General features: G+C 39.1%; 1 protein-coding gene across 4 annotated transcripts in view; it reads right to left on the bottom strand.

Moving 5' to 3' along the window:
• Positions 1–6,273: 6,273 nt before the first annotated feature.
• Positions 6,274–26,433, bottom strand: part of KYNU (kynureninase) — a 58,664-nt gene continuing 38,504 nt past the window's right edge. For all 4 annotated transcript variants that reach the window (XM_049798540.1, XM_049798530.1, XM_049798524.1 and 1 more), the window contains 4 exons: positions 13,176–13,228; positions 11,576–11,661; positions 8,005–8,235; positions 6,274–6,599 (listed from right to left, as the gene is read on the bottom strand). In XM_049798540.1, the coding sequence (XP_049654497.1) occupies positions 6,447–6,599; positions 8,005–8,235; positions 11,576–11,661; positions 13,176–13,228 (523 nt within the window). In that variant the 3' untranslated portion in view covers positions 6,274–6,446. The remainder of the gene's footprint in view (positions 6,600–8,004; positions 8,236–11,575; positions 11,662–13,175; positions 13,229–26,433) is intronic.

The following is a 26,433-nucleotide window of genomic DNA, read 5'->3' as shown; positions in this document are numbered from 1 at the left end:
CCGCCAGCGAAGGAGAAAAAAAAAAAAGGAGAAACATGGAATTCCCTCAGGCTGACAGTGGTGTAATATGCAGAGGTCCTACTCCCACGGTTGCTACTGGGTTTTATCCAGTTGGGGTGTACTAGGGAAGTTTTCTCAATATGTGCTTTGACTGGGCTGCTCTGGAGACCAACGCACTGATGCGCTGAAGATGGACTCTTGTAAAGACATGTACGTTATTAACCATTATATTTACCCCTCACCCTTCTAAAATTCGAACTCTTTAAGTGAAGAAACACAGTAAAGATTATTGGGATATTTGGACTCTAAAGAATAACAAAACAAAGAATGTAAAGGGTAATCAGAGTTGTGTTTTTGAAATTATACAGTCTAATCATACCCGATAAATCAGTTGACAGAGGCCTTTCATTTCTTAAGCCAAAGTTTTCGTTTCTCTTTCTCTACACATAACCAAAGAGCCTTGCACTCATAGATTCTATATTTTATAGCTGTTACATCAAGACCATTTTTACAGTCTCAGTGATACAGAAACTTAGCTGTGGAATCAGGAAAAATAACCCTTTCAGAGGCAATTAAGAAAATTCAGAAGCCGGTGAATCTGGGCTTTCACTCACAAACAATTTCTCTAAGGAGATCTTCACCCTATTTTTCTCTGTCGGTAGCAGTGGTACGGGAAAGTCTAGAAGCATCCTTAAAAAGAAGTATCCACGTATTCACAAGTTACCCAGCTGCAAGGTGTTGTTCTGTCTAAGATGGTAAGAATTGGCAGAATCTGTTGCCTCTTGACCACAATGGTTTAAATTAGATATCGTCACACACAAGAGCATCTGAGCGTTTTGCATAAACTTTCAGCTAAAACTGCTTCTATGTTCTATCTGAGGGATGAATATTTCTGAACATTTCCTTTCACCCCCCCAGGTGGAAATTAAAATAAAACACTCATTAAAAAGAAACACAGTGTCAGCATGCTTGACATACCTCACTGCTAAAATAGAATATATATTGCAGGCATGTTTCTGTTGAGATTCATTAATGACATTTTAATAGCTTCCAGTTCTTAATATCTTGTGCTCAAGTATCAATGTGAACTTTGCAGACACCCGGTCCCAATTACCCTCGCAACGACGACCCCACACCGTGCTTTCTCCCAGACGGTAAACTGAGGCACCGGGAAACTTTGCAAAGTAGCAAAGTTGCAAGTTGGACCCACGAGGTTTGACTCGTACTCTACTACCACAAACATATACTAACACCTACCCTACTACAGTCTTCCCAGTAGCAGAGAACTTGCTCCGTGTTGCAACAGGTGAGACCACGAGCTATGCTGCAATCTGTATGGGTATCTACAGAATCTATACTGTGCAGGGCAAGTGGCATCCCAGAAAGCATAATTCCTTTCAAGCTGCAGTGGTATCTCTAGTGCTTAGGTGCTTTCTTTCATTCAGAAAGTGCTTTGCTGCAAAGTAAGAATTGGAAAAGTTTTCAAATACATTCTCCTATTTATACCTGGCACTGTGATGATAAGACTGCCATTTGTTTTAATTTCAATTGAAAGGTTTTCAGTGCTGCTTGCCCCCGTGCTTATTTCAGAAGCCTGTATAAATCTTGCCCCACATGGGAGTCATTTTGAACGTATTAAATAATGATTTTTCTGTGTCTCTCCCACTTTGATGTAGCCTCCTAGGAGGAAGAACTATCCTGGATATACAACTTGGTCATGTTTTAACAATTTGACGATCTCTTCAAAATCCTTCAATAAAATGTAAGTTTTAAAAAAAGAACTTCTGCACTTAGCTCAGTTGATAAGAGGCCCTGTCCTCCACAAATTATAATGTAGCAACTTTTTGAACATATACTTTAAATTCAGAATTCGTTTCTTATTTTTAAAGCTAGTTTTTATCACTTGATTAATTGCTTAAAACTGTACACAAAGATAAAGGGAACTTTGAAATTCATACCTTGGAGTATTAACATGTACTCAGGACTAAATGTAAATGTCAGACAGAAAAAAGATCTAATGAACTCTTTATTGGTGAAATACAGTATTGCAGCTGCCTGGAATTTTAAATGGTTTGTAGCTAGCTCCAAAGCAAAATAACTACAGAATTTTACTTACAGCATGGACTCTCATTCAACATTTCTAATGTCTTCTTCCAGGGTAGATGGAAGCCATTTGTTTTGCTAGAAGTTGCAGCTACTTCATTTTGTTGAAGTTTAGTGAATCCTTTTAACGTTAACAATATGTCCAGGAAAAAAAAAAAAAAAAAAAAAAAAGGAAAAAAAAGTGCAACCACAGAAGTATTTTTCTGTCTAGAAAATTATACGACCATAAGTTTTCCTTTTCCCTGGTGTCTTCTCTGCCATAATAATGGCTTCAGAATTTAAATCCTTTGCTGCTATTGTGACTTCAAAGCCTTAAAACTGCAATTGAATGAAGTAGTTCATCTGTCATTATTCAAATATGAAGCAATTATGATGAAATAAAGATAGAATTCCATTGAGAAATACCCCAATCAATTCTCACTTATATTTAACTAGAAACATAAAATGATGCTTAGAAGAGTAAGTTTAGGTAATAAAAACTTGGAATATAAAAAGTATGAGTTACTGATCTATAACTTATTCATTTCTGCATCAGCTTTCTAAATATATTTCACAAATATTGACAAAAGTTTAAGCTTACAGTGCAAAACTGTCTCTCCTCAGAGACTGGTTGTAGAGAGCGGCTAGCTTTTCAGAAACCTACGTTCATCAGTTTGGGTGCCTAGAGGTTCAGACGGGAACCTGCTGAGATTTTTAAGGGTCTCCGAGCAGGTCAGCTCCCTCTGAGACACGTTAGATCATGACATGTTAATTGCATCTGGATCGAGTGGGGTTTATAAGCGGGTATATGAAATAACACACCTATCTCGGCCGCGTCTTCGTTATATTGCTGTCACTGCCTTGATGTTTACATGTGCTGTAAGGTCTTTCTGCAGATTCAGCCCTAGATGCTTATTTTGACTCTTGCGAACGCAACCAAGGCCCATCCCTACCCCTGGGGCTAGAATTTCACAGGGAATTCCCACTTGTACCCAGGTGTATTTGGGAACACGACCCTAATATACTGTAACGTAGGTTAAAAAGTTAATAATTTTATTATCTTCCATCCTGTCTTCCTCCTTTCATCTTTCTTGCTTAGTCTACCCTTGTATAATAACTGCTGATAAAACGAAAGCGAGGTGGATTCTGCAGTAGTCAAACCAAGGTCTCCCAACGTTTTGTATCTTAAGCTCTTCAGATGGGTCATGTCCTTCCCATTCTTAGTCACACAGTGAGCTCAGATGAGAAAATAACTGTAGGTCATACTTTTTTCTTCACTCATAGTACACTGTTCTTTTGGAAAACAAAAACATCCTTTTCCGCTTATGAAAGAGGACTTTGCCTTCTCCTTAGCCTTCCCATGGCAAAACAGGGTAAAAAAAATGCACAAATGGATCTTACAGTATTTTTCCCTCATGTTTGCAAGAGTTGCGGTGAGTTTGAGAGATCTGTACAGTACTAAATAGTGTTGTGCTGAGAAAGATCACATACAACCGGGGATCTACATATTCATGTCTACCTTCCTTCATTTTGTAGGCATTTTACCACGCTACCCGGGTATCGATTTTCTGTCATCTACAGACACCCATGTCTTGCAGTTTAATTTGAAAAATGTAATTTCTTCAGACAATCCAGGAACTAAATGTTATCACAATTAGAAAGCAATAGTACTTAATACTGAATTTTAAATCAGAGATGGAACTAGCAAGTAGCATTCGGGGTATATACAACTAATTATTTCACACACAATTATTCCTGATATTACTCTAACTGTGATAACTTAGAGCATTTGAAAAAGCAGATCATAATATTCTTTTTTTTTTTTTTTTTTTTTTTGCACAGAAGCTCTTTCACTTGATATTCTCTCGCTAAATAATATGTAAAATACTGACACCTAATGTTAACTTTCAGTATTATTCATTTTGCAAAACTTTTACTACAAATAGGGAAAGACCATGTGAAACTGGTTCTTACACGGCAATTTTGTTTCAGTAAAATGCAATATAGCCTTCCCCCACTTTTTGGAAATAGTTTTCTGAATTTATATATATGCCCATAAAAGCAAGGAGCTTTCATGTTTATCCTCACAGCTCAAAGGTTAAAAAAGAGAAGGTAATTTAGAAAAATTGAAATAAGTGAGGTTTGACGCACCAAGTTTAATCAAATCCATCAAATGGAACACAAATGCTTATTTAGAAAGTCAATATTTGTACCTGTAGCCGGATAGGTTACTAAAAGACAAAATACTATTAAGCTTTTATTAATAATCTGTGATCTTTCAAAACCTCTACAGTATAGGTTCAATAAGTACTTTACCTACCCTATTTGGTTCACTTTCCTCAATCAGAGACACAAGGAATTGCTTTCATAGTTTGTGAATTTAACTCAGATGCCAAACTGCAACCTCAAAATTCACCATTTATCTCCCTGCAACTTCCAAGACAGCTAGTCCAAACCTGATGTCCAGGTGCTATTTCGAACACGATTTTGAGGTTCTTTTCCTGGCTTTGTCGCACAACCCAGGTTCAGCCGATATCAAAATATGATATTTTATAGTATGACCTAGTGTCATATCTGGACTTACATTAAGCTTGTCTAACTTTATAGGGAACACATAAGTGACTGTTAGCCAGAGCTGTACAGCAGCACAAGTGCTTCAAAGGCACTGGCAGTGAATTAAAACCTTTTTCAGCACTGTCGACCGTCACAGTTTTATATTCGGTGCTTTTTTCATCAACAGTCACTTTATGGAAAACGGTCCTTCTCAGATCGTGTCACTTGACAGATGAAAGTAGCTGTGCTGCAGATGCAAGTATAAAAATAAAACCGCAGCCACTGAACTACAGATACCTGGTCTGCAATACAATGATACAGCCTCAACGGAATTAAGGAGCGATGACGTCAACGTAATCAAAACCTCTCGAGTGAGCCAGAGCTTCCCAACAGATTAAGACTCCTGTGCTCTTCTTTATAACAATATTCCAGTTTAAGAAGCTGTTCTTACTCTTCACTGGTGCTAAAAATACCAACAAATGCTTTATCTGCAGTTCTTTCAGCTTTCCCCGACACATTACAACCAATGAAACAGGTATTACTGCAGCAAGGATTTTAAAACCACCCATCTTTGGGGAATTTTAGAGCACAGGTAGACACTGTGAAGGTCCTTGGGTTTCCCTGTACAGCAGGAGATGCTCAGAGTGTGAGAATTTCAACCAGCAAAAATGCCTTTGGGCCAAAATGGAGTAGTCCTCACTTCTACCCCCAAATCCTTTCTCACCCTTGAAGAAGAATAAAAAGAAGCACTATCAGAAGTAATTTTCCAAGTGTTTCATACCAAAAATCAGGCACATTGATTATCATCAGAGAGAAAGTTTTAGTTGATTGTTGAAAAAGGGTACACACTAAATAGCTCCAGACTTAGAAGCTCAGCTGCCAATTATGCCAAGGTGTTATTTCTGTCTTCAAACAACTCCGGGTAAAGTGTTGGTTAAACGTAAGCAGTTTTTCTTCATTGCTCTTAGCTGCCTAGTGCAATTCTCTGTCAAAATTTGGACCACACTAAGTTAACAATGAGATATTTTGCTGCTGCTTAAACAGTTCAGAGTTCATTTTGCCTAACCCGAAGTAAGCCTTTTTAAAACTGAAGTTAGTGCTCATGCAGCCCTTTACGCTGGCTTACACGAATTTAAAATTGTTCTCAGCTTTCTCAAGCATATAATCTCCAAGATGACTACCTAGAAAGATAAAGAGTAAATGTTTTGTTTTAGCCAACTGTATCACACCAAAGAAGGTATCTGCAATGTAAATACATTCTTCAGTTAAATCATTAATTAAACTAGAATTTCAAATGTTGGGCCCTTTGAAAAATTCAGTATGCAGCACTTAACTCTTTTGAAACAACTAATTGTGCAACTTTTACTCTTCAAGTATACCATGTATTTTAAATAGAATTGATAAATTAAAAATGTAAATTGGACTGTATCTTTTAACAGTTGGTGATTTGTCTATTTTCCACTTTTTATTATGCATCATTTTTATAATAAAGAAGGGATTTTTTTTTTCATTCCTGTTCTAGTTGATAGCAATTCTTCCATGCTTCTCAAAGCTAATGTAATAAAACTACATAAAATGTTTAAGAAAAGCCCCATTAAAATATACAAAGCATACTAATTCATGAAGTCAAAGTCAAAGCAGAGTGGAAATATGAGCTTTAATAAAACTATGTCTGTTGTAAATAACTATTCAAGCACAGTCATTTTTTTGCAAATTGCATGGGATATAGCTCAGTCTACTTGAAGCAAAGAATTGCTCAGCGGGATAAATGCATCTTAGTCAGAAATAGATTAAAAGATACAGCTGAGCCATCAATAAGAACCAGATAGCGCAGTATTGTTTGCTGTTTGTTTTGAAGATGTAATTGCAGATCCCAGGATTTCAATAAATCTGTGCACATCATGGAAAGAATTGTAGAGAGGAACTGGGGCAACACGAAGAGCATTTGGTTCTCGCATGTCACACTGCAAAACAGAAAGGGAACGCTTAGTAAATTCAGGTCACTTCTTATTTATCTGTCAGACTGCATTTTTAAACGTCATCCTTGTCTTCAAGGAAGAATGACTAGACGGACAAGGGGACACATGTAAAAACTTCGGGAGCCCCAAGAAACTACTGTGAGGAGCATTACCGGGCAGAACATAGCAAGAAGAGTAGTGTGTGGCCTAAAAAAGGATGCAAGGCTCAGCATGGGCAGGACTCTAGGAGTGCCATTGAAGGGCTCCAAACCAGCTACGCATCCCCATAGTTTACCTTAGCACCTGTAGCAACCCATAGTTGAAGAGGTACATAGGTGACAAAAAAAGCCACCACAAAACAGAAACGTGCCAGTATGATAGAGTGTCTTTTACTAGAGGTACAAGTAATGTCTCAGGGCTTGCGGTATTTTTCTTCCGCCCGTCTGGGAATTCAAACATTTTGCTGAATAGAATAATCTCTCATATTTGAAGCATATTACTGCATCGCGAAGACAAGCCAACAGTGTAAGGCCCCGTGCCCTCTTAAAAGCAGCAGTTCCTGGAATTCCCTGGCAGCACCAAAACAGCAGCGTATTTAGCCTAGAAGAGTTGCCCTTTGGGGACACACAAGTCACCAGCAGAAATAAAACTCATATATCACTTATATGGCATTACGCTATCAGCCTCACCTCCCAGCACTTCTAAATCACCGAACATATAGCCTTAAATTTAGCTTTTATTCTTTTTGAGCGGTGCTCACAATTAACCATGCCATAACCCGGCACTGCAGTTCAGCACTCTTTTTCTGAGTGCTAAAACATATCTCTAAAGAAACAACAGCTTTTTAACTCCTCCACCTCGACGCCTCGTGAAGAGCAAGGGTTTGCCCATTGGCAGATCAGGAAAGGGGCTGGTGGAGGTTCAGAGCTCCTTGTTGTCGGACAAGCACCCTAAATAGGAGAAGCCTTGTGCAGGCAGTACGTTGCACTAGACAGCTCTGACATATTCATATTTTTGTTTTTCCAGTGATTTGGGTTTTTCCTTTTATTTTTTTTTTTTCCCCTATCTTTCCTGTTCAGACCATCAGCTTCAGATCCATAGTGTCTCCCACCATAATGCACCCATAAAGCAGCTCTAACCTCAGTAGTGACTCCCGGGTGCTAGTCACAGAACTACAGGGAATAAATCAAGAAAGGACAATATACAGACTAACAAATAACGTATAAAATAACTCCACTGATTTGATTATTTACACAAGTAAAGACTGAAGATGCTATGTAAGCAACTTTCATCATTCCCATTCTTTTTTGGCCTTATATGAGAAAATATTTGAATAAAAGCAAAATTATTACTTTCTTATGGTATAGGTTCACAAAAGAGAGCATAAGAAGATGAAGTTTGATTTACTCACAGCTACTCCTCTCTTCTCCAGCTCTTTAAACACAGATTTGATTGGAAGGGAAAAAGATAGCGTGAGTTGGCATCCTCTCTCCTCAATCTGAGATGGCGTGATTATTTTTACAAAGGGCTTCTCTGGATTTGTTTTATCCTCATTGTAGTAATGTTTTATCAGGTATTCCAAGTAACCGGTGAGTAGAATGGATTTCCTTCTCAGTGCTTTCATTGTCGTTTGACCAAAAACCTACAATAATTTTAAATCATTAGAATGGTAATGTATTGCTATAAAAAATAAAAAGGAAGTAAAGAAGACTAAAAGGGTAGCAGACTTCTCTACACATTATCACTGGAATCAAGTGGTAATCTCACATAGACATTACACATAAACATGGCAGGATTGGGCTTTTGAAAACACAGGATAATGTTATTACTTTAGATAATGAAAGACATTTCTGTCTACTGTTAAAAAGTTTTACACATATCCATATCGGCATAAATGAACTTGCACACAAAAACAGTTTGCTATGAGAGCATTCATTTGCATATCTGAAGAGGATCCATAAATTCTCTATACATGCAACAGGGCTGCACAAAACTCAAAACAACGTACAAGTTTTTCCTTGTATAAACCTCAAGTAACAAAATCAAAGGGTCCAGACTGAAACGTCGTGACTGATCTACAAATTCTTGGCTTTGAAAACACAAAATTTATACTAACTTACTGACTTTACTGCTTTAAGTCCTGTACAGGCTTCATCTCTGCTAGTCTGCATGAAGAAAAAAATATTCACTTGATTCTGGTTTAATAGCTCTATGCTCTTAAACAGCTACAAGGACTGGCGAGTTGCAAAACTCAAAACATCATGAGACATGCAAAAGTGATTGCTTAAAAACGGCAGTGCTACTTTGCCTCACAAGCAAGAATAGACAATGTTGTGGCAGAAGAGTTTGGGAGCAGGAGAAGACAAGACAGCTTCTGCTTGTGCTCTGGAAAGGCTCGGTTACAGGGAATGATGGAAATTGTGACCCCGGAAACAATTTACTCTTGCCTTCCTCAAACCCTCCCTTTTCTTCTTCCCATGCAAGTAGCTTCAGGGAAAAATTACAAGATATAGACAGGCAAGTACCCGATAGTCACTTCCAATCACTTTCTGGCACATAAATGCAATATCACTGCTCATGGACGATTATGCCTCCACTGACTGCAGCTGCAAAATCAGAGGCAAGGCAGAGGTCCTGTCTGAAAATCCATGATCTTGACTCTCAAGAAATCACTGCTCCACACTGAAGTAGTAACACTTCGAAGATTACTTATATCATAAGCTGGAAGAGTGTATAAACAGGTAACTGCGAAATCCCACTCAAAATACACCAAAGTCTGGTTTCCAGCAGCAGCTGGAAATCACTCGTTCGTAGAATATCCCAAGTATTACTCGGTGATGCCATCCCAACCACAAGATGCTGTGCAAACCCAAAAGCCCCTACATGTGTTTTCTGTGGAAGAAAACACGGCTGCTGTAAGACAGGCTTCGCATGGAGACCGAAATGAACGTGACGGGGACCGGAGCCGTCAGCAGTCAGTACCTGCACAGGTCAACAAAACATCTGGAGGTGCTTCCCTCACCACACAGGCAGGCAGAGCATCCACAGGACTATTCGGCACATTACTGGAGGTAAAATGGAGACCTGCCTCCTGTTCCTCCGGGCTTTGCAGCAGTATGAGGGATGGATCTCCTTAGGCTGCATGCAAAAATCTGTTTGCTCAGGCTTTGTGCAAGGAATATTTGGCCTCCTGGGTGAAATTTTTTGAAAAAGATCTTTTAAATGTGGCTGTAGAGCGCTCCCCTTTTTTCCATAAAAGGGAGCAGCTACTGCCATAACAGTCACTTTAAGCATTATTGAGGAATAACAGCCATTAACACTTGCAGTTTTCATTGTTTCCATTGGAAACACTGCCTTCTGCTTAATGTGTCCCAGTGAAGGTGGCATGCAATTTCACTAGCCATCTCTTGCCAGACATGAAAACTACTCTGTTTCCCACTGTATTAGAGCAATTAGCACTGGGAAATCCTGGCTGTGCCAAAAGGTAATGCAGGCACGGAAAGGGGAGGCGATGGAAACTGCTCAGCCCTCATTGTTCGAGGCTCCCTGCAGTGGGCTAAATGACATCAACCCACACAAACTGGAGCACTGACAATCTGGGTCATAGCAGAATAGCTTTCGGCTTCTCTCGAAGGTCACATAAAGTTTAAAAAAATATATTGGATGTTTAAGGACTAACAAAATAAATTGTCAGACGGAACAAGAAGCGTCGTTGTGCCCTTTGCAGTCCTTCAGCCTTGCGTGTAAGCTGGAGAGCACACAACTGGCGGTTTTCTGACTTTGTTTGCTTAAGATACTGCTTTTTCAGTAAATAAAGAAGAGGGACACACAGCCTATGGACATTGCTCTTTATCCCAGCATCAGCTTTGCCGTTACACTAGCATTAACAGAACGCTAGCAGAAATAAATTTCTCCCATTTACGCTGGTGGCAAAACCTTGTTAACCGAGGCTGGCTTGAAAAGCAGCTTAGGAAAAAAATTAATAGAGTAGCATATATAGCATATAGTAAGGAAATCTATGTAAAACTATCCTTTTCAACCGCCAAGACCTGGAGTCCTGAACTTCAGGGGCGAACCATCCATAAGAGAAATGCTGCCATGTCCCGGTATGAAACACAGCGTGATAAAAGGTGTTTGGAGAACAGCTGCGCGCCTTCAGACCGGGCTGATTTGTGCTCTCCAAGGCGGACCAGAGGGCTCTCAGCACACAGCTCACACCTTCCCAGAAAGAAAGGGATTAGCTCTGTATGGCAGAACCGCCCTTTCCACAGCCTCGGTCTCAGTGATTCGTATAGAGATGGGTCAGAGATGGGGCTCTGCTCCTTTGGCCACCAGAAAACTAACGAAGCCATGAAAGAAGAAACAGTCTGAAGCTATACCACACTCATGAATTCCCCTTTTAGGATGTGTTCACAGGCAGCTTCTGTCTTTTCTGCTTGAAATCAAAGGGACTACAGCAGATGACAGGTTCAATTTAGACTCCGGGACACCCAGTGGCCGCATCCATTTTCTTTCAAAAAGGAGCTAAGTCTCTTTTGCTCAGGGAAAGAGATGTACAAGCAACTCTGGATGAAAGTTTTCAGCTACGCCATTTCTTAGTAGGAATGTCTTGAACTCATCCTTTGCACGAGTTGCACTGAGGCAAGCTCTGAATATCTCTACGGGAAAAGTTGCTTTTTGTATCGAGCCCCAAACAGCAGGACGAAGCCAGTGCCAGCGGTCGGGCTTGGAGGTGCGAACCCCATCTATACTGGGGTCCACCAGCAAAGTCTGTGGGAACAGTAAAGGGATGAGTATATTTATTAAAGGCCTTGGTCTCTTAGAGTCGTTGGGGTTATTTTGTTTGGTTTTAGTCGTCATCCCCCCCTTCACTTTCCACCTATTCTGCAAATTTTTTTAAGGGAGGCAGCGATAATACATGTAGCATTAATTTAATGTTTTTGTACTCTTCAATTCAAGCTCAAAGTAAAGCAATTACTTACCTCTAAACTAGCTTGCAGAGCACAGACCAGTAAAATTGGAGGATTTGATAACCGAAATCCATTAATTCCCTTACTTAGTTGTAATTCTGGAAAATGAATAACTTATATTAGTGTTTTTGATTTCTTCCTTTTAAAGGATTGGACCTTATCTCGAAGTCTGTCCTCACGCAATAAAATATTTCACTAATGTGGCCTGTAGGAATCAGTCATTAAAAGGAAATAGTAATCTATTCACAGCTAATACTTTTAACTTCGAGAGAAGCCCAATTTTATCCAGCAGAAGACCTCATTAGCAGCTTCATGGGAACTAGAGAACTGCAATTAATTTGTTTAAATGGTGTGTGTTAAAACCACCTTTACACTTGAATCTCTTTGAACACTGGCACAAGCCAGAGAAATTCCGAGTCAGCAGAGGCACGCTCATGCGGAGCCACGGTGCACGAGCAGGGAATCATGTTCCTTAACTTTATTAAACTGACGAGACACATGGGAGACCGCATATGCAGCTAAGTGTAGCTTCAGGCCACGTAGAGAAGTTGCATAGACTTTAGGCTGTGAAATTTCACAAAATCTATTTAATAAATCTATAAAGCCTCGCTGTAAGTTCTGTGTCACCGTTTATATTTCATGCTCCAGCACCAGAGCGAGAGGATGCTGCGGAGGCAATGTTTTTCACGCACAGCAGACTGGCTAATTTTATAATGATCGTTGCCCAACCTCTCCCCTATAAACTGCCCATGGAAATGAATAAACAACGTTTTTCTTCTTCTAACAGTATTTCAAGGCAATTTGTGTCTCCTGCTGGCTTTCCATAGTGCCACTCTCTTACATTTGGTCAGAAAACAAAGAGCAGACTGAGGCTATTAGAGAGGTGTTCTCCAGCCAAAGTCCCATCAATAGGCCCTGCCACAGAAAATTAAAAATATATTAAAGCCAAAACAACCAATCAAACCAAAAAGCTCCTTTCTCCTCCTGATCCCTCAGGATATTCTCTCTGCCATACTTTAGAATGGAGCTGAGCAGCCTAGCTGTCAGATTTGGAAAGGAGTCCTCATTTCACCTTGGGACAATAAATACTTAGCTACTTCAGAGCAGGTTTGGTTTTGTCTTACAACCCATCCTTCGCTAGGGCAAGGAATTTGGAGATCCTGAAACATTAGTGGCATTTAATGACTTATGTCAGGTTGCCTTACCTTTATTTGTATAATTTCTCATTAATTCCAGTGGAACTAATCCTAAAGCAAGATATTACCCAAGTGAACGATAGCAGATCCTCGCTCCTCAGAGACTTACAAGTTTAATTCACTGAGATAATTTGAAAGTTTCATCCATATTCTATATCTGCAGTTTGAAGGTATTATTTCAGCAAAACGTCTAGAAGCAGACAGTCAGACCCATATGCCCAGAGACCAAATTTATCCCCACATGTATTTTGTTAACTCCATTGCATTACATATTTGGGATGAGTTTAGTTTAATACCTTTAACATAAGTGATGGAATGCAAAGTTCTATCTTTTCTACTCAAACTACTATAAAAGTGAAGCTGGTTATATATAAATACATCAAATAAGATAAAATAGAAAGTGTGGCAATACATACTGTTTTCCATGAGGAATCGTGTTTTGAAGTCATGACCCCACCAGCCGATTAGCCTAAGAATTTTTAAAGAAAGTAAATTAATAGCTATCCTGGTATAATATCTTTTAATTTAGGTTTGAGAGCTAAGAAATATATAAGTGAGATTAAGAAATATACACATTTTTAACAATACGTTGTATTTCTAACAATGATATAAAAATGCAATAAATTCTATAAATAGCTAGCACTAAAACCTTAATATTATTATTTGGGAATTTCTCTTTAACTGCTAATGATAAAATGGACCACATCTTTCAATTAACTATTGATTTCTAACAATATTCATTTTGTCTGAATTCATTTCGCAAAATGAAAAATAGAATGGGAAATATTTCCACTGTTTTGTTCCAAGGCATTAAATTTAAGCCTCCATACACCCACCCCCCCCCTTAAAATAAATTTAATGAATGTTGAAAGCTAAAAGGTGTTATAAAATCTGACTTAGTTTCACCAAGAAAAGGGGTTAGAGATGGACAGCAGACAGACAAACAGAACCTCAGAAGAAGGATTGTGCAAGCATTGCCTTTTCCTTACTATGAGGCAGCAGTGTGAATTCTGAGTAAACTTTTCTTCTCCTGAACCGAACCTATTATTCAAGAAACCTTCTTTAAAATGAAAACCAAACCAGTTCAATCCAAAAATAAGGTGTTTTTTAAGATCATCTCCAGAGAAAAAAATAATAATTAAAGAGCAATTACTTTAAGAATCATTTATCCAAGCTTGTACATTAAGTTGACAACACATTTTTAACACATATTTGCTGAAAAATATGCTCAAGGACATAGCTATAAACAGTTTTCCAAAGCAGCTGGATGCACTGGATCACCTAGTGCCCAAGGCACCACAGATAAAGTCAATATTGCAAAATCAAGCACCTTCCCACCTCCCTTGGTTTGTCTACTTCTTAACTCAGTACATGGTAATATCAGTGACTAATAATGTCAGTACTACTTGAAGTTTCCCATGTATCAATGTTATTACAATATTGGAAGTGACCGCCGCAGACTCCTTCCTGACCTTCTAAGGTCTCCAGGACTGGATATATTGAACACCATTTCTTCCAAGGCTTTGCTCAGTTTTCTCTGTGCCAGGTAGCAGAGTTGTTAGGCTGGCAATTGGTAATAGTAATAGTAAAATTTAAAAAAAAAAAAAAAAAAAAATCTATAAGTAAAACTCACGGTAGGTTGGCCTTCCTGGAAGTAAACAAGGAAATACAGTCATTGCCCCTCTTTAAAGCAGGAGCACTTCCTTGCAGTATGCTTAAAAGAGCTTAGTTCTGCAGAATTAAGACCACATTTGAGTTAAAAACTTGTTATATGAATACCGCATAGTGTAAAATAAAGTACTTTGTATTTCTGTATAACAACATAGGTTTTATGTTTACTTCCATGAAAGGCTCTGAGCTGCATCCAAACATAATGTATACAAAAAAAAGCATGCTTTTTTCTTTATTGCTGCATGATGTTTTTATTATTCTAAGACCCATGAAAATCAATAGTGCAATATACATTCATTTTAAATGAGATATTACATTGCCAAAATGAATATACCCCAAATAAAGTATAATGCAGCTTCTGCCCAAGTGACTCAGTTACTGATGCCTCGAATCATAAAAGATATTCCAGCTATTTAATATGAACTGTATAATATATATAGAACATTTTACTATAAACCCTGAATACTCTATGTTTCTACAACATAGTATTAATGTCAACGGCACACACGTTCCATGAATTCCAAAAGTTTTAAAGAGAAAAAAAATCCATGGGAAATACAACATTTGGACTCTTAGTCTCTAGCAAGGAGAAAACAATACTATGTTCCATTTGGACCATATCCTAAAGTCAAAGACACAATAAACATCAACCAGAATATTACCCAGATAGAGCCTGATGAAAAGCACTCTGGTTGCATTTCGAATGCTCAAAACTTGCTAACTCTGAAGCTGGCTTAAAACCAGATCTCTGCTGCAGCTCCATATTTGCAACTTGGAAACTGAAATTTCAGAACTTTTCCAAAATGACAGAATGAAGGATTTTTTTAAAGACAGTTTTAGCTGTCTTACCCTTTCCTACCATAACTTTGACAATTTGCTTTTTCTTTTTTTTTTTTTTTTTTTTTCTTCCCCCCCTCCCCCCTCATTTTTTGGCTGTTCTAGAACTTCAGAGGTGTCACTACAGGATGTGCACTTTGAGGCAGCTCTGGTCCTACACTCTCATTGATCTAATGGTCCATATGGATGTCACATTATTTGACATTTAAGTTGACAGGCTTCAAAGTGTGGAAATTAACAAAATCTTTACAAATTAGCAATTTGCTGTTTACAATTTTCTGTGAAAATTTTGAAATGAAGGTTGCCACTGCTATGCCAAATTTCAACCTGTTATGATGGGAAATAGCTAAGGTGTTAAACCCCAAACATAAGGCTTTATAAATGCTCGCTAAAAATAATAGGCAATAAAACTGCACATTAAGATACTGCAGTAAAATTTCTTATTAAGGAGTCGTTGCTCTGCATGCAAAATGAGTATTTTGAAATGCAGTCACCATTTTGACTATTCCTGCTTCAAAAACAAAGGCACCAAGATCTAAATTGATTTTGAATTCCAAACCATAATCTTTGCAGAGCGTCTAATGTGGAAAACTCTGAAAAGCCTTATATGATGTGCTGGTGTTTAAAAACACCTTAAACTTGTTAGTAACAGGACTTTAGAGTTACATCTTTTTCATTGCAGATAAAACCCATTCTGCCATTCCCAGGTACCCGCAGCCTCCCAAGGCTGCTCTACGGCTGACATCTCTCCCTGCAGTAGCAAAAGTGTACGTGAAACCCATCGCAATCGTGACAAAAAGGACAGTAAATTAGCACTGAATCGGCTGTGGGTTTTTCTGCAAGGTGTGCGTGTTCTTACAAACCCACTTCTATAAGAAAACCACTTTTTAAATAGATAACACATTGTTCTATTTTATGCCTCAAATAAAACCCGTGTCCTCGTGGTTTGGTAATGCTGAGACTTTCCCAGGGAATTCTGCAGCTTTCTGGTCTATGCAGAGAACTAGTTTTTAAGTGTGCCACATAAAATTTAAAGCAAACTGTTACTAGCTCAATTTCAGGAAACAAGTAGGCATATAATGAAATATTGCTGAAAGGTATTCAGATTCCTTAATTTTACCCCAAAATGTTCTCTTATTTTACAAATCAATGAACAAAGATTTGCTGGGTTGGAAAATGACTCCAGAAAGGAACAGTATCCTCTCATTTAGTCATACTCTCTTTAAGTGCATTTACACCAGGGAACAATCCCTTCAGTAAGTATTTTTATTTAGCTCATTTTCCTCCTTCATATCTGTCTGCATTAGACTGAAGCGCTGGTTGTTCATAACTCGAGTCATCTCGTTTGTAGCTGCATTAATGATGCAAGAGTGCGGGATATAATGATCATGATGTATGTGCAGTGTAAACATCAAAGAAGATCCAGTTAAAGAACACAGAAAAAATACAAAAAAATTCCTTTGACCTTTGCTTCGAAGTTACAGATGATCATGCTACTCATTTATAATTTACAGCCTGAAGCAACACGGGTCTCATTTCCCTTCTTGGCAAGAAAAAAAAAAAAAAAAAAAGAAACTCTTGAGTAGTGATACAGAAAACAGGGAAATACTATTAATGTGGCCCAACTTTTACAATCCAGAGCAATGCACTGGAAGTATCCTGTCATTATATTCTGTGAGAAATAATTTCATGTCCGTGAGAAAGCATGTTGAAAAGCTACAACAGGAATGCAGTGTGAAATTAGTAATACTTTACAGTACACTAGCCAGCTTCACTGGGCATGGAACAGTTTGTCTTCTCTCCGTTATCAAGTCACAACGCTATCTAGAAATTTAATATTCATTACTTAGATTATATCTATATTAGGAGCATATACCAGCAAAGCATGCTATGTTTATGGAACCATGGATTAAGCTAAATCATAGGCAGTTTGGGGGCAGACTCTGTTGGCAAAGCAGCTGATGGAGCTGCTGGGTGGCAGTTGAGCTCTTTATTGAGACATCGCTTTATTTTTGCAAAAACTTCCAGGTGTTGGCAAAGATTTGCTTGAGTTTTCATGCTATTGTTCTAGCTATGAGTAAGAATCAGCTTTGAGGAGTTAATGAAACCTCTCCCTGCTCCCAGATTTTGTTACACAGAACCGAGGCAGATATTGTGCTATGTCTGCAAAGGCAGCTTTGTGCACGAAAAGGAATGAAAGGGCCAACAGCAATCGTTCAGCTCAGTTTTTTGCAGTCCTATATGTCCATGACACAACTGGCTGGTTGAAGAGCACATCTATTCCCCATGCTTTACATCTGTACATGAATCTCCAGCTCAACTGAAAGTTTAATTCCAGATCTCAAGGTGCGTTCCTCCAGTGTCCTGGGCTCCACGTAGCACAATACGGATAGAAAAAGTAGCCGGGACTCAGGTCCTGAGCAGGAGCATCTCCTAATTTTGCTGCCCTCAAAGGGCAATCGCAGAAGCCAAACTCATATAAAAAGTTGTAGCACTCCCTCAAAGCCACCTTACTCTCACCCAGATTTAAAAACAGCTCTCCACAAACTCTGAGCGTGGACCTGATCGCCAGGCTCAACAGCTGGGGCACAGTCTTTGCATTCTACTCTGCACTGATTTTATTGTAGTTCTCTAATTGCAATTTTTTAATATGTTTTAATTTCATTTTTTATTGCATTAATTTTATTGCAAGCATATGAGCACGATTATGCTGCCTTAGTTTCAATGCCAAAATTCAGAATAAATAGTAAGAATAACACACACACACACATACACTGCCCACCCCCCACCAAGAAAACAGACAAAACTGCTCTTTGCTTTACACAGCATATTTTTGGCTCTCTGACTAGAGTTTGAGAAGGAGTTTCAATTTTCTTTGCTATCACAGACTTGTCTGATCACGGATGAGTCATATAGTCTTTCCATGCCTCAAGCCCTCATCTCTAGAAATGTTGCTTAGTACTACCCTAACTCTCCGGTGAGCGGTGAGAATATATTTCTTAAAATGTTTTCACATCCTTAGTAATGAGGACCATGTGAGAATGGAGAAAAAGATTTCCTTGGAGTATCCTATACTGGATTTTTTGAAATACAGATAGGGAAAGGTGATTGGGAGGTAATGGCTAATGCTACTGATTTTTTTTTTTCCCTCCTCTCAGCCTTTCCCCAAATTATCCTTCTCAGGCTCAAAAGTTGTTTCTAGCATTAGGTTTCTGTTGAGTTCAGAATTTAGTATTTTTCTTGATCCATCTCATCTAACTGACACTCATGTCAAGGAAAAAAAAAAAATTAAAAAATCAGTATTTAAATTGCTTAATTCCACACATCTATGCTGAAACAGAACTGAACCCCAAGTGGATGGACAATGTTATTCCACCGCAACGCCATCCTCTCTGTACTGGGCACCACAGCAAGGTCCTGCTCTGACCCAGGGGTCCCCTGCTGACAGCTCACTGGAAGGAAGAAAAATATTTCAAACCATATTTAGTGCGGTCACGAGGAGTCTGTTTAATCAAAACAAAGAGTAATTGAAGAGTGACTCCTGGTTTCATCACTGAAATGTAGAATTCAAAGATTTTAACCCTCCTGTGTAGGTGAAATTCTTCATATACTGTGACGCTGTTGGTTACGGAGTGCACTTCATAGCGTATATATATGTGGGCCAGGATTTGCATGGGGGATTAAAGGAGTTAGCAGCTAGCCCCTGTTAGACTTCAGCAATATTTGGAAACCTAACTCTCACTGTCTCCTTCAGAAAACCTTGCCAAGATTGCCAGAAGCTATATTTAAAGCTTTTTTTTTTTTTTTCTTCTCTCATATCTATTTAGATATCCTTTATCCCAAATGGTAAGATTGGACTTCTTTCATTATTCTCTTCTGTGCAACGTCTGTTGTTAATTTTAAGTAGGATCTGTTGTTAGAATTTGAAAAGCTTTTGAAGCCCAGGTAATTATTAGCCTCAGACTTCTGTAGTTTTGGACTTGCACATAGTCTGATGGTTTTCTTACCCTTTTTAACTTCTTACAAATGTTTCCTAATTATTAAGCGTATGTGACTTGTGAGCAATGCCATACATTATTAATGGGCCAGTCTCTTAGAACTCAGCGGAAAAAATCAAAACTCCTTATGAAAAGTTGCTACTGTGAAAGTAGTAACTTTTCATATTTAATATCACTGAGGCTTTACTTTGTCAAAAGACCAAAGTAATATAATTGTATTAGAGGCTAATAGCATGACATTTTTCTTCTGTTAAATAGCTTGCATTTTCAGTACTGTCTAAAATGAAGACATTTTTTCTCCTCTATTTTGAGGCTTGTCTTGGTTAAAAAAATAGCTAAATTCACTTTCTGCCTGGCAGCAAGTTTTAACAACAAAGAGCAAAATCCTGAAAACGGTTTCATAATCTAAACAGGGGCACTTAATTAACTATGCAACTGCGGCTGGTGAAATTAAGAAATCCCTAGATTTAGGTAATCATCCCTTTTCCAAAAGTAGCTGGGCAGCTCTCAGCTCCCTGAGCTTCGCTGTTCTCTGTGGTGGGGAATTTAACGCAACTGTTGCCACAATTAGAGAGACTCTTGGGTGAAAAACCGAGGCTGTTTGGTCAATCAAGTGCAAGGTGATTTAGAGCGGATAGGTGTTTGAAGACAGAGGGTACACACGCTCTTCTTGAATTGATTTTTTCCTTGTTAGTCTTTTAGACTCAACACAAGTGGGAATACACCAATTTCAACATGTCCCTCCATATTACCCCTCCAGGTCAAAACAAAAGGAGATTGAGTTCACTTTTGTAGCAGGAAACAAGTTGCTGTGATCAGGGCATGAGAAAGAGAAATGGCTGCAATGCTGCGAATCCAATCAGGGCCCCTTGGAGTCGCACAGAGCTCTCCGCCAAACCTCTAAGGCGCTCGCGATGAGGGATGATAATTTCATTCGCCATGATCAGGCAAAAGAAAGGTATGATCAAGCGGCAGACAAAATTGGAGCCTAAATTAAATCCCGGGAAAAGATCTCTCAAAAAACAACCCCTCTAAGGCTAATGAAGTTGAATTAAAAACTGTTAAATCAGCTTACGAACAACTATTATCACAAAGTGCTCGTATATCACCTCCACTAGCCAAATATCAGATATATGAAAAGAGGGAATACAGCCAACAGTATGTTAGCACATTTAGTAAGGGGAAATCGAATATTCTGCCTAACACCAGAAATTAAAAATCAAGCAGGGAGCCAATTTACTCATAGAGATATTAATAAAGTTCTCAGCGATTTTTATAAAGTATTGAATAGTTCCCAATTATATTATGGTGATAAAAAAAGCATATTACATTCTTTGAGAATTCAGTAATTTTTTTCTAGGCTGTTTCAAATAGATTAAATTAAACGAGAAGCAAAAGCAACAATCCCTCCTAGAGCTACTTTTAAATGTGAATTTTGACTTAAAGGAGACTTGGACAGTTTTGATTGCCATGATGCTTTTACTGAACTATACAGTCTCCTCAATCCCTTGAATGAATCTTTGAGGGGGTGATATCTAGATGGATTTCTAAATAATATATGTAGCTGACTGAACTATAATATAAAAATTTTAAGATCTGGGAAGTTGCGCTTCCTCGGGTCTTTGTTGTTTTTGACTACAGTAATCACAATATTAATGCAAGACCTTTATTATACTAGAATCCTTATTAGCTAAAATGTAAGAGTTATCACCTCTGCTCTTTGCCTGAAACAAGAAGCAATCTATGTTAGATGAGATGATTTTTATTATTTTTTTTTAATGTCAGTGGCTGGAACTAATTGAATTCAAAGTTCTAAGTGCCAGCAGAGTTGCCACAGAATCTAGTAGTTGTGTTACAAAACATTTACTAACACTAAGTGATATTAAAGGAGAAAAGAACTCAAATGGAGTTTATTGAGCTGAAGTCTACGACATGAAATCATTAAGGGAGAACAGAAATGGGCATCTTTCAAAGTTATTTTAAAGAGCCTCTCCCCAAAAAGTTGAAATTTCATCCACCACTAGAGAACATGAGAGAAATATGACTTAGGCATCTTTCTTTACAGGGCTGCAGTTGCCCCTAATTTTCAGTAGCGCATAAACTACCAGTATTTTGGGCCCTAAAATGGTTGACACGAGATGAAATGTTAGACGTGAAGTCCAACACTGGTTTTAGGAACCCCCAAGCTCTTCCCACTGCAGAAAGAAGTGAGAAGCCATCAGATAAGGACACTTATACAGGCTTATTCTCATGTCACAAACTAACCGTATCTGCAACCCTGACCACCACCACACACCGACCAAACCTCGCTGCACTTGCTTACAGTCAGTTGCTAGAAAGTCAAGTCAGAAAACTGTCAATGAAAACAGAGGAATGCTGAAAAAATAGATTACGTTAGGAAATTATTAGATTTTTGTTCAATAAACTGTAGCCAGCTAAGGAAATTAATAAATTTAATAAATTTTTCACTTTGAGGAGCTGTTTTTCATGCTATGGGACAGAAAGAACCTACAAGGTTCCCAAAATAGTTGCACTGGTGTGATTAGGTCCCCAATTTGATGCCATGCCAACTGTGAAACTAGGAGAAGGAAGGGAAAGAAGAAAGGATACAGTGTCCTTCCCAGCATCTCACTGGAAACTGCTCTTCAGGCACTTGCACGAGCTCTGTATTGCTGTAGCTGCCCTATAGTTGCCACACAGGAGAAGGCAGCAAGATGCAACTGCCTGCAAGCACTGCCAACAATTTCAATGACAAATGAGGAGTAGTGACTGTGATAGTAAGAATTTTCCGTCAGCAACAAACAGCTGTGAAAATAAATATTTCATAAATGGAAAGTGAGAGGAAGGATGGCTTAAAGCGAGTGGGCAAGAAGAAACAATATATGTCATGAAGGTCTCTGAGAAGATCCTGACTTAAAGATGCGTGGAGATGGGCAAGAAGTAAAGGACAGCAGGCTGTGGACTTGCTTTGCTGGACTTACCAAGAAAGGAGATAGTGTGGGAGCAAAAGAAATTATCTAGCTTGCCTGCAACAATGGTGAAGACAAAACAGATTTTACTAAGGGAGCCCAAAGAAAAAGAAAAATATGAAGAGGTATGGCCTGGTGAGACCACCTTCTCCTGGCTGGGCACTGGAGAGATGAAGATTCAGCCATGAAAAAGAGGGGTTACAAGGACCAGAAGGCCCCATGAGCAAGTGGAAACAAATAAGTACAAGTGGTAATCCAAGGGAAAAAAAAAAAACCAAAACAAAAAACCCCACACACAATCCCCCTGGTGCACACACGCAGAATACCAACTTTGCAAGAAATGAAGAGGCTGAATTATTTCTCTAACCTGGGCAACGACCTTCCAATTACCTTTAAAAATGCTTATGGTTTGAATCAGGTGCCAGCTGTGATATGAATCACAATATGAGCTGTATGCATGATCCCAGAGCTGCGGCTAAAGCCAGAGAGGTATTCAGCCAGGACAGGGACACGAATAGGTCTGGGAGACATGCAGTGCAGGAGACCCCATCTGAACCAGTAACTGACAATTGCAGGAATATACTCCAGGGGACATAAATGAAAAAAAAAAAAAAGAAAAAAAAAAAAGGTAACTGTATTAATGGCACAAAAGCATAATGGCTGTTGCTGGTACTTTCAGCTTAGAGCAATTTTGAGGCATACCATGATCTCAAAGCATATTCAGTAAGGAAAAATTAGAAACAATTCCCCACTGTGGGCTAATGAACAAATACAAAAACATGAGCAAATTTCATTTTTAGAGGACGTGTGTAGACTACAGCCTTAATTGAGAATCTCAGGAGGAAAGCTTCATAGAAAGTACCAAAAGTGGGAATCTAAGTAGAAAGAGTGAAAAATGATCAAATACTGAAAGTGAGTCAACATCTAGTAGGAAATCCCAAATGCAAAACAGCATTAGCTCCAGCACATTTCTGCATAGTGGTAAGCAAGCGCTTACTGGAAAAAGAAGATTTACTTGACGGTTTTTGTTGAAAATAAACTTTTTTGGCCCTAAGAAAGAAAGGTTCTGTGAAGTGGCTATAGAAACGTACAGATTAAGAGATAAGCATGAGAGGGGAGATAAAATCTCTCCTTGTGACTCATTAAAAAGGTAGGCAAAGAACGTTTTGTTTCCATTTTGTTAGAGGTGTGTGACACCAGCTCGAGTGTTGCATATCTAGAAGTTCATTGAGGAGGAAGGAAACAAACTCACTGCCTTCTCTTATTGGGAAAAATCAAGACACAGCAAAGTGCTTTCGAAACTACCCGTCTCAAAGTGGAGAACTGAGGCACAAAGAGCAGGCAGCTAACAACACATGTCTTTTGAAGGGGGGGGGGGGGGGGGGGGGAAATCACAGCAACCATACAGACTCCGAGGAGATCCCCAGCATCTTTTCCTTGCTAGTTAACAGGGATGCAAGAGTTACCCCCAGGCTACATTCACCTTTCCATCAGGCTAAGCCTGTTGGGTTCCTTTCATGTGTTCAAGCAGTTGTGTCTTACACCATCTGATGAGAAAAGCTAGAGGCGGCAGATGGGGAACTGCATCCACAAAGAACACAGCAACCTCCCTCTCATTTCCAGGGCTGGGAGTGGGAAAGGGCCATGACGGACAGACTAAGTGATGTATGTCCCATCGGTGTGGTCCACAAGGAGACATGCATGAGAAATTTGAATCTGCTCAGATCTAATATGTAGAATCAGTAGTTTAGTGAGTAACTGCTGAAGAATGAAAACCATTAAAGACCTATTACAAGAATTTGACCAGCCTCAGCCTTAAAATAAAAAATGATTTAAAAAAAAAAAAAAAGCTGTGACAAGCATCATGCTTTAAATGACATTTCTTCATATTGCTGGTGGAGTTTTGGACAAAAGAAAGAGAAAGTTGTCGGGCAAAGATTTAAATATACATGAAGTCCCCAAATCTGCCCCCAAGATATCTGCAGCCAAACACATCTATGCTATAACTATTATTTTGGAGAAAATATGACTCATGGAAGCTAAGTGCTTTTCTTTACTTGTTTATCTCCACTTATCCCTGCATTTTGATGCCTTGGTAACAGGCATGAAAAACAGGAATCAGTCCAGCACCGGGCTTTTTAAAAAGACTACTTTATATATTTGAGAAATTTTACAGGAACCATGTCTCTATTTTTCTACATGGTCCATTTTAAGGTTTGAGGTTTCAGAACTGAGAGCGTCCAGGTAGCGCGGGAGTACACACAGGGAATGAAAAACAGCACACTACTTTCACACTCACTCCAGCTATCCTATAGGTGACGCAGACTTGATATATATTTACTCCTACATCGTCCCATGAGTTTACAAGGAGACATAGAGCTCCTCCCTCAAACACCTTAAAATCTAACCAGGGCAAAGATGACAAAACATAGGGGAAGACCTTCAGGGAGGAAACAATGAGAAGATTATTTATAATGAGAAAAGCATCAAGATTGCTTAAAGATACAGTCTAATTACAAGGGAGGATTTGAAGGAAGACAGAGAGAAAATGCGTGACAGAGAACAAGGAGGCAATCATGGGAGTCACATAAAAGGATGTACAGAGCTGAAGAAATAAGAACGGGAATAGATGATGTGAGTGCACATTAACCTCTCTCTTTTTTCTCCCAGAGACTCACTCCAAAGTTAAAAAATGCTCTTGGATATTTGCCATTCAGTTGGTGAATCCGAGAACACACCCCTGCAGGCCCATCATGGCTCTAGATTGGCCTAATAAATCACTTGTCCCAAGACAATGCAATTAAGCCTAATTAGCCGATGCCTTTATTCCTAAACAGTCTCTTCCCAAGGGAGCCTTTAACTTTTGGTTTCTAAATTAGCTCAAGGAGCTAAATTGCTCTCATCTCCTTGGCAAAGGAATAGTTCGTTTCTACCTTAGCACAGGATACTTTATGCACCCGGGGGACACGTGTTGCGCTCCACGAATAGTTTATCCATGCATTAGTCCACAATTTGAGTCCACAAGGACTAGTGAAAAACCCTTCTGGAAACAGCAGCATGTACACTTCCATCAGTGACCACTGACTTTCCACCTTGCTGCCGTCGGCGCAGGTCCCCGGCAGTTTCTACTACATTGCTTCTCCAGATCGTCTCCTTGGCCGGACCAGGGTGCTCTGTTCTGCTAAAACTTTCGGTAGTGCTGAGATACTCAGAGCTCCGAGACTCCAAGGGTCAGTGAGAACCGGACCACATTAGCCAAGAAGTATTTTAAACAAAAGCAGCTTTAGTTCGTTCCGATACAATGGATATAAAACAACCTTCCCAACGTTTTTGTGACCATCCGTTGCTCCCAACTCACATTGCTCCAAAACGACATTATTTTCAGCAGTTTGACAGAAGGTTCAGCTATTTAGTTGGGGGATTATGTAGCTCTAATTCAAACGGGAGTAATGTGGTATCTCCTCACAGATCAAGAAAATAACTAAAGAAAAACTCAGCTGGAGCTACCGACGCTGGAAGGGGTTGAGCAACCTTTTGCAAAACAAAGTTACTGAGCAGAGAGGGTCTGCGCGGCAGCAGGGTGGGGACCCAGAGCACCTGGAAAAAATGGGCAGGGGGAGATGGATGGAGCTGAATTAACGTATTTTTGTTTATCTCATGCCAGGGTAAAAGTTCACTCACCAAAATCTGTGCAGGTCTCTCTAAAGAAGTAGCGGGAAGCCATTTGTACTCTGGCATTTTCGTTGGAATCAAGACGCCAAAAAGGAAAGTGATCTAAGAGAAAGGGTTGATATCTCACCTCTGCCTATGAAGAAAGTGTCTGAAGATACCTTGTGTTTCTCAAAGCTAGCATGAAATAGTTACCTTTCTGTTTCTTGTTCTTTGATACTTTTTCTTATCCTATAGTAAAAGCCCACACGCTCTTTGGACATCAGCTGCTTCCTGCACATACAGCATTTCTTCACATCACACAAACTTTTTATTTTTAAACTCTACCTGCTGCTAGTCTGTGCTAAAGTTAAGTCTTATTAAATCCTTTCATTTTAAACACTAGACTGTGTGCAGTTTTCATTTAATCTTCTGCCAAGGCTTATCTATTATTCTCCTGGCTGCTTTACATACATTTATTTCCCTTTCATCTTTTTAAGTTGTGCCTTACTTTTTCTTACAGGGATTTGACTCGGACTCTTTTTCTTCTC

Source organism: Accipiter gentilis, chromosome 1, assembly GCF_929443795.1.
Source record: "Accipiter gentilis chromosome 1, bAccGen1.1, whole genome shotgun sequence".
Classification (NCBI taxonomy): Eukaryota; Metazoa; Chordata; class Aves; order Accipitriformes; family Accipitridae; genus Astur; species Astur gentilis.
This window is presented reverse-complemented; position numbering and strand designations above follow the sequence as displayed.